This window comes from Eptatretus burgeri, chromosome 1, assembly GCF_056783735.1.
Source record: "Eptatretus burgeri isolate ZD-2024b chromosome 1, Ebu_testis_v1, whole genome shotgun sequence".
Taxonomy (NCBI): Eukaryota; Metazoa; Chordata; class Myxini; order Myxiniformes; family Myxinidae; genus Eptatretus; species Eptatretus burgeri.
In genome coordinates this window covers 46,197,745-46,206,654 of record NC_140961.1, presented here as the reverse complement: position 1 = coordinate 46,206,654, position 8,910 = coordinate 46,197,745, and the positions used below count along the sequence as shown (strand labels likewise).

General features: G+C 47.2%; 1 protein-coding gene across 3 annotated transcripts in view; it reads right to left on the bottom strand.

Moving 5' to 3' along the window:
- UBE3D (ubiquitin protein ligase E3D) overlaps nt 1-8,910 on the bottom strand; it is a 151,394-nt gene that overhangs the window by 104,428 nt on the left and 38,056 nt on the right. The window contains exon 2 of one of the 3 annotated variants that reach the window (XM_085882246.1): nt 3,262-3,480. In XM_085882246.1, the coding sequence (XP_085738372.1) occupies nt 3,262-3,407 (146 nt within the window). In that variant the 5' untranslated portion in view covers nt 3,408-3,480. Of the gene's footprint in view, nt 1-3,261; nt 3,571-8,910 lie in introns of those variants that run through there. The other 2 variants (XM_085882256.1, XM_085882236.1) reach the window with 2 other exon arrangements.

Here is an 8,910-nt window from a genome sequence, read left to right as displayed (position 1 = left end):
GAGTGAAAGGGGGACGAGGTGATGGAGGGAGAGTGAAAGGGGGACGAGGTGATGGGGGAGAGTGAAAGGGGGACGAGGTGATGGGGGAGAGTGAAAGGGGGACGAGGTGATGGGGGAGAGTGAAAGGGGGACGAGGTGATGGGGGAGAGTGAAAGGGGGAGGAGGTGATGGGGGAGAGTGAAAGGGGGACGAGGTGATGGGGGAGAGTGAAAGGGGGACGAGGTGATGGGTTAAGAGTGAAAGGGGAACGAGGTGATGGGGGAGAGTGAAAGGGGCACGAGGTGATGGGGGAGAGTGAAAGGGGGACGAGGTGATGGGGGAGAGTGAAAGGGGACTAGGTGATGGGGGAGAGTGAAAGGGGGACGAGGTGATGGGGGGAGAGTGAAAGGGGGACGAGGTGATGGGGGAGAGTGAAAGGGGGACGAGGTGATGGGGGAGAGCGAAAGGGGGACGAGGTGATGGGGGAGAGCGAAAGGGGGACGAGGTGATGGGGGGAGAGCGAAAGGCGGACGAGGTGATGGGGGAGAGCGAAAGGCGGACGAGGTGATGGGGGAGAGCGAAAGGCGGACGAGGTGATGGGGGAGAGCGAAAGGGGGACGAGGTGATGGGGGAGAGCGAAAGGGAGACGAGGTGATGGAGGGAGAGCGAAAGGGGGACGAGGTGATGGAGGGAGAGTGAAAGGGGGACGAGGTGAAGGAGGGAGAGTGAAAGGGGGACGAGGTGATGGAGGGAGAGTTAAAGGGGGATGAGGTGATGGATGGAGAGTGAAAGGGGAACGAGGTGGAGGGAGAGTGAAAGGGGGACGAGGTGGAGGGAGAGTGAATGGGGGACGATGTGGAGGGAGAGTGAAAGGGGGACGAGGTGGAGGGAGAGTGAATGGGGGACGATGTGGAGGGAGAGTGAAAGGGGGACGATGTGGAGGGAGAGAGAAAAGGGGACGAGGTGGAGGGAGAGTGAAAGGGGGACGAGGTGATGGATGGAGAGTGAAAGGGGGACGAGGTGATGGATGGAGTGTGAAAGGGGGACGAGGTGATGGATGGAGAGTGAAAGGGGGACGAGGTGATGGATGGAGAGTGAAAGGGGGACGAGGTGATGGATGGAGAGTGAAAGGGGGACGAGGTGGAGGGAGAGTGAAAGGGGGACGAGGTGGAGGGAGAGTGAAAGGGGGACGAGGTGATGGGGGAGAGTGAAAGGGGGACGAGGTGATGGAGGGGAGAGTGAAAGGGGGACGAGGTGATGGGGGAGAGTGAAAGGGGGACGAGGTGATGGGGGGAGAGTGAAAGGGGGACGAGGTGATGGGGGAGAGTGAAAGGGGGACGAGGTGATAGGGGGAGAGTGAAAGGGGGACGAGGTGATGGAGGGAGAGTGAAAGGGGGACGAGGTGATGGAGGGAGAGTGAAAGGGGGACGAGGTGATGGAGGGAGAGTGAAAGGGGGACGAGGTGATGGAGGGAGAGTGAAAGGGGGACGAGGTGATGGAGGGAGAGTGAAAGGGGGACGAGGTGATGGAGGGAGAGTGAAAGGGGGACGAGGTGATGGAGGGAGAGTGAAAGGGGGACGAGGTGATGGAGGGAGAGTGAAAGGGGGACGAGGTGATGGAGGGAGAGTGAAAGGGGGACGAGCTGATGGAGGGAGAGTGAAAGGGGGACGAGGTGATGGAGGGAGAGTGAAAGGGGGACGAGGTGATGGAGGGAGAGTGAAAGGGGGACGAGGTGATGGGGGGAGAGTGAAAGGGGGACGAGGTGATGGGGGAGAGTGAAAGGGGGACGAGGTGATGGGGGGAGAGTGAAAGGGGGACGAGGTGATGGAGGGAGAGTGAAAGGGGGACGAGGTGATGCGGGAGAGTGAAAGGGCGACGAGGTGATGGGTTAAGAGTGAAAGGGGAACGAGGTGATGGGGGGAGAGTGAAAGGGGCACGAGGTGATGGGGGAGAGTGAAAGGGGGACGAGGTGATGGGGGAGAGTGAAAGGGGGACGAGGTGATGGGGGGAGAGTGAAAGGGGGACGAGGTGATGGGGGAGAGTGAAAGGGGGACGAGGTGATGGGTTAAGAGTGAAAGGGGAACGAGGTGATGGGGGGAGAGTGAAAGGGGCACGAGGTGATGGGGGGAGAGTGAAAGGGGGACGAGGTGATGGGGGAGAGTGAAAGGGGGACGAGGTGATGGGGGGAGAGTGAAAGGGGGACGAGGTGATGGGGGAGAGTGAAAGGGGGACGAGGTGATGGGGGAGAGCGAAAGGGGGACGAGGTGATGGGGGAGAGCGAAAGGCGGACGAGGTGATGGGGGGAGAGCGAAAGGCGGACGAGGTGATGGGGGAGAGCGAAAGGGGGACGAGGTGATGGAGGGAGAGTGTAAGGGGGTCGAGGTGATGGAGGGAGATTGAAAGGGGGACGAGGTGATGGAGGGAGAGTGAACGGGGGACGAGGTGGTGGAGGGAGAGTGAAAGGGGGACGAGGTGATGGATGGAGAGTGAAAGGGGAACGAGGTGGAGGGAGAGTGAAAGGGGGACGAGGTGGAGGGAGAGTGAATGGGGGACGATGTGGAGGGAGAGTGAAAGGGGGACGAGGTGGAGGGAGAGTGAATGGGGACGATGTGGAGGGAGAGTGAAAGGGGGACGATGTGGAGGGAGAGAGAAAAGGGGACGAGGTGGAGGGAGAGTGAAAGGGGGACGAGGTGATGGATGGAGAGTGAAAGGGGGACGAGGTGATGGATGGAGAGTGAAAGGGGGACGAGGTGATGGATGGAGAGTGAAAGGGGGACGAGGTGATGGATGGAGAGTGAAAGGGGGACGAGGTGATGGAGGGAGAGTGAAAGGGGGACGAGGTGATGGAGGGAGAGTGAAAGGGGGACGAGGTGATGGAGGGAGAGTGAAAGGGGGATGAGGTGATGGAGGGAAAAGGTAATGAGGAGGTGGTGGAGGGAAAAGGTAATGAGGAGGTGGTGGAGGGAAAAGCTAATGAGGAGGTGATGGAGGGAAAAGGTAATGAGGAGGTGGTGGAGGGAAAAGGTAATGAGGAGGTGGTGGAGGGAAAAGGTAATGAGGAGGTGATGGAGGGAAAAGGTAATGAGGAGGTAATGGAGGGAAAAGGTAATGAGGAGGTGATGGAGGGAAAAGGTAATGAGGAGGTGATGGGAGTACCGTGAGGGTTATAAGTGATGAAGATAAAGGATTGAGTGAATTGCTGAGTTCCAAATCAGCAGCTGTGCGTCTCCATTGAACTAGTGTTGAATTTTCATTGCTTGTTGATAAGTTTATGAATGTTACCGAATCACGAGGTGGGCATTGCTCCGAGAACGTCGGATCTCCATGAAGAACGAGGCGTTGTCCAGTTCCAGCACGTCTCCCTCCTTGTCCACGTCTCCCTCCTTGTCCACGTCTCCCTCCTTGTCCACGTCTCCCTCCTTGTCCATTTCTTTCACTTTATTTCAATTTCTAATCATTGTCGTTTCCTTCCCGCGGTTGGTAACACCACAGACTCGATTCCTGCGGATGATTGGAGCACGCCACATACAGTGCACACACAACTGGTTGTTAAAGGAACATTAAATTCGGATTTATGGTTTTAAAGTTCTCATTTAACAAGTTAATCTCCTTCTTATGCACAATTCTGACGATTGCAATGGTTTATAATACAAATTATTATTATTATTTAAAATATAACGCTATATATGATGCTGGAGATTTTGTTGCAATACTCGATTTCAAAACAAGACCTTTTTTCATACATAAATTAATGTGGATGTTAAAAAATAAAAATAAATTTACATATTGAAATGTTACCACCTGATCTAAATCGGCGCGTTCAATACACCTCAATCGATACATCGGGGATTGCGGTTCGTTTTGCTGAACCCCAAACCATTTGGGATGAAAACAATAAAATGAAACGAGATGTGAACAAAAGGTTTCGGGGTATTACATGGAGAAGATGGTAAAAGGGAATTATTTGGAAGAATGTAGTTTTAGTGTACATTTTTTTTTTATTCTTGGCTCTCATATTTTGACCAAGAGTTCCTTAACTTTTTACATCCATGAAGTCAACACCCTGAACCCGATTCAAAGTATGGATTGTACCATTACAAAAACAAGGGAGAGTTCTGGATTGTACCATTACAAAAACAAGGGAGAGTTCTAGATTGTACCATTACAAAAACAAGGGGGAGTTGTTGATTGTACCGTAACCAAAACAATGGGGAGTTGTGGATTGTACCATTAAAAAAAAAAGGGAGAGTTGTGGATTGTACCATTACAAAAACATGGGAGCGTTGTGGATTGTACCATTACAAAAACAATGGGGAGTTGTGGATTGTACCATTACAAAAACAAGGGAGCGTTGTGGATTGTACCATTACAAAAACAAGGGAGCGTTGTGGATTGACCATTACAAAAACAAGGGAGAGTTGTAGATTGTACCATTACAAAAACATGGGAGCGTTGTGGATTGTACCATTACAAAAACATGGGAGCGTTGTGGATTGTACCATTACAAAAACATGGGAGCGTTGTGGATTGTAGCATTACAAAAACAAGGGAGCGTTGTGGATTGTAGCATTACAAAAACATGGGAGCGTTGTGGATTGTAGCATTACAAAAACAAGGGAGCGTTGTGGATTGTAGCATTACAAAAACAAGGGAGCGTTGTGGATTGTACCATTACAAAAACAAGGGGAGTTGTGGATTGTAGCATTACAAAAACATGGGAGCGTTGTGGATTGACCGTTACAAAAACATGGGAGCGTTGTGGATTGTAGCATTACAAAAACAAGGGAGCGTTGTGGATTGTAGCATTACAAAAACATGGGAGCGTTGTGGATTGTAGCATTACAAAAACAAGGGAGCGTTGTGGATTGTACCATTACAAAAACAAGGGAGCGTTGTGGATTGTACCATTACAAAAACATGGGAGCGTTGTGGATTGTAGCATTACAAAAACAAGGGAGCGTTGTGGATTGTAGCATTACAAAAACATGGGAGCGTTGTGGATTGTAGCATTACAAAAACAAGGGAGCGTTGTGGATTGTACCATTACAAAAACAAGGGGAGTTGTGGATTGTACCGTAACAAAAACAATGGGAAGTTGTGGATTGTAGCATTACAAAAACATGGGAGCGTTGTGGATTGTAGCATTACAAAAACAAGGGAGCGTTGTGGATTGTAGCATTACAAAAACAAGGGAGCGTTGTGGATTGTAGCATTACAAAAACATGGGAGCGTTGTGGATTGTAGCATTACAAAAACAAGGGAGCGTTGTGGATTGTAGCATTACAAAAACAAGGGAGCGTTGTGGATTGTACCATTACAAAAACAAGGGGAGTTGTGGATTGTAGCATTACAAAAACATGGGAGCGTTGTGGATTGTAGCATTACAAAAACATGGGAGCGTTGTGGATTGTAGCATTACAAAAACAAGGGAGCGTTGTGGATTGTAGCATTACAAAAACAATGGAGCGTTGTGGATTGTAGCATTACAAAAACATGGGAGCGTTGTGGATTGTACCATTACAAAAACAAGGGAGCGTTGTGGATTGTACCATTACAAAAACATGGGAGCGTTGTGGATTGTACCATTACAAAAACATGGGAGTGTTGTGGATTGTACCATGACAAAAACATGGGAGGCGTTGTGGATTGTAGCATTACAAAAACATGGGAGCGTTGTGGATTGTACCATTACAAAAACAAGGGAGCGTTGTGGATTGTAGCATTACAAAAACAAGGGAGTGTTGTGGATTGTACCATTACAAAAACATGGGAGCGTTGTGGATTGTAGCATTACAAAAACATGGGAGCGTTGTGGATTGTACCATTACAAAAACATGGGAGCGTTGTGGATTGTAGCATTACAAAAACATGGGAGCGTTGTGGATTGTACCATTACAAAAACAATGGGGAGTTGTGGATTGTACCATTACAAAAACAAGGGAGCGTTGTGGATTGTAGCATTACAAAAACATGGGAGCGTTGTGGATTGTAGCATTACAAAAACAAGGGAGCGTTGTGGATTGTAGCATTACAAAAACAAGGGAGCGTTGTGGATTGTACCATTACAAAAACAGGGGAGCGTTGTGGATTGTAGCATGACAAAAACAAGGGAGCGTTGTGGATTGTAGCATTACAAAAACATGGGAGCGTTGTGGATTGTACCATTACAAAAACAAGGGAGTGTTGTGGATTGACCATTACAAAAAGAAAGGAGCGTTGTGGATTGTAGCATTACAAAAACAAGGGAGCGTTGTGGATTGTAGCATTACAAAAACAAGGGAGCGTTGTGGATTGTAGCATTACAAAAACAAGGGAGCGTTGTGGATTGTAGCATTACAAAAACAAGGGAGCGTTGTGGATTGTAGCATTACAAAAACAAGGGAGCGTTGTGGATTGTAGCATTACAAAAACAAGGGAGCGTTGTGGATTGTACCATTACAAAAACAAGGGAGCGTTGTGGATTGTACCATTACAAAAACATGGGAGCGTTGTGGATTGTAGCATTACAAAAACAAGGGAGCGTTGTGGATTGTAGCATTACAAAAACAAGGGAGCGTTGTGGATTGTAGCATTACAAAAACAAGGGAGCGTTGTGGATTGTAGCATTACAAAAACATGGGAGCGTTGTGGATTGTAGCATTACAAAAACAAGGGAGCGTTGTGGATTGTAGCATTACAAAAACAAGGGAGCGTTGTGGATTGTAGCATTACAAAAACATGGGAGCGTTGTGGATTGTAGCATTACAAAAACAAGGGAGCGTTGTGGATTGTAGCATTACAAAAACAAGGGAGCGTTGTGGATTGTAGCATTACAAAAACATGGGAGCGTTGTGGATTGTAGCATTACAAAAACAAGGGAGCGTTGTGGATTGTAGCATTACAAAAACAAGGGAGCGTTGTGGATTGTAGCATTACAAAAACATGGGAGCGTTGTGGATTGTAGCATTACAAAAACAAGGGAGCGTTGTGGATTGTAGCATTACAAAAACATGGGAGCGTTGTGGATTGTAGCATTACAAAAACATGGGAGCGTTGTGGATTGTAGCATTACAAAAACATGGGAGCGTTGTGGATTGTAGCATTACAAAAACAAGGGAGCGTTGTGGATTGTAGCATTACAAAAACATGGGAGCGTTGTGGATTGTAGCATTACAAAAACATGGGAGCGTTGTGGATTGTACCATTACAAAAACAAGGGAGTGTTGTGGATTGTACCATTACAAAAACATGGGAGCGTTGTGGATTGTAGCATTACAAAAACATGGGAGCGTTGTGGATTGTACCATTACAAAAACAAGGGAGCGTTGTGGATTGTAGCATTACAAAAACAAGGGAGTGTTGTGGATTGTACCATTACAAAAACATGGGAGCGTTGTGGATTGTAGCATTACAAAAACATGGGAGCGTTGTGGATTGTAGCATTACAAAAACAAGGGAGCGTTGTGGATTGTAGCATTACAAAAACAAGGGAGCGTTGTGGATTGTAGCATTACAAAAACAAGGGAGCGTTGTGGATTGTAGCATTACAAAAACAAGGGAGCGTTGTGGATTGTAGCATTACAAAAACAAGGGAGCGTTGTGGATTGTACCATTACAAAAACATGGGAGCGTTGTGGATTGTACCATTACAAAAACATGGGAGCGTTGTGGATTGTACCATTACAAAAACAAGGGAGCGTTGTGGATTGTAGCATTACAAAAACAAGGGAGCGTTGTGGATTGTAGCATTACAAAAACAAGGGAGCGTTGTGGATTGTAGCATTACAAAAACAAGGGAGCGTTGTGGATTGTAGCATTACAAAAACAAGGGAGCGTTGTGGATTGTAGCATTACAAAAACAAGGGAGCGTTGTGGATTGTAGCATTACAAAAACAAGGGAGCGTTGTGGATTGTAGCATTACAAAAACATGGGAGCGTTGTGGATTGTAGCATTACAAAAACAAGGGAGCGTTGTGGATTGTAGCATTACAAAAACAAGGGAGCGTTGTGGATTGTAGCATTACAAAAACAAGGGAGCGTTGTGGATTGTAGCATTACAAAAACATGGGAGCGTTGTGGATTGTAGCATTACAAAAACATGGGAGCGTTGTGGATTGTAGCATTACAAAAACAAGGGAGCGTTGTGGATTGTAGCATTACAAAAACAAGGGAGCGTTGTGGATTGTAGCATTACAAAAACAAGGGAGCGTTGTGGATTGTAGCATTACAAAAACAAGGGAGCGTTGTGGATTGTAGCATTACAAAAACATGGGAGCGTTGTGGATTGTAGCATTACAAAAACAAGGGAGCGTTGTGGATTGTAGCATTACAAAAAGAAAGGAGAGTTCTGGATTGTACCATTACAAAAACATGGGAGCGTTGTGGATTGTACCATTACAAAAACATGGGAGCGTTGTGGATTGTAGCATTACAAAAACAAGGGAGCGTTGTGGATTGTAGCATTACAAAAACAAGGGAGCGTTGTGGATTGTAGCATTACAAAAACAAGGGAGCGTTGTGGATTGTAGCATTACAAAAACAAGGGAGCGTTGTGGATTGTACCATTACAAAAACAAGGGGAGTTGTGGATTGTAGCATTACAAAAACATGGGAGCGTTGTGGATTGTACCATTACAAAAACATGGGAGCGTTGTGGATTGTAGCATTACAAAAACAAGGGAGCGTTGTGGATTGTAGCATTACAAAAACATGGGAGCGTTGTGGATTGTAGCATTACAAAAACAAGGGAGCGTTGTGGATTGTACCATTACAAAAACAAGGGAGCGTTGTGGATTGTACCATTACAAAAACAATGGGGAGTTGTGGATTGTACCATTACAAAAACATGGGAGCGTTGTGGATTGTACCATTACAAAAACATGGGAGCGTTGTGGATTGTAGCATTACAAAAACAAGGGAGCGTTGTGGATTGTAGCATTACAAAAACATGGG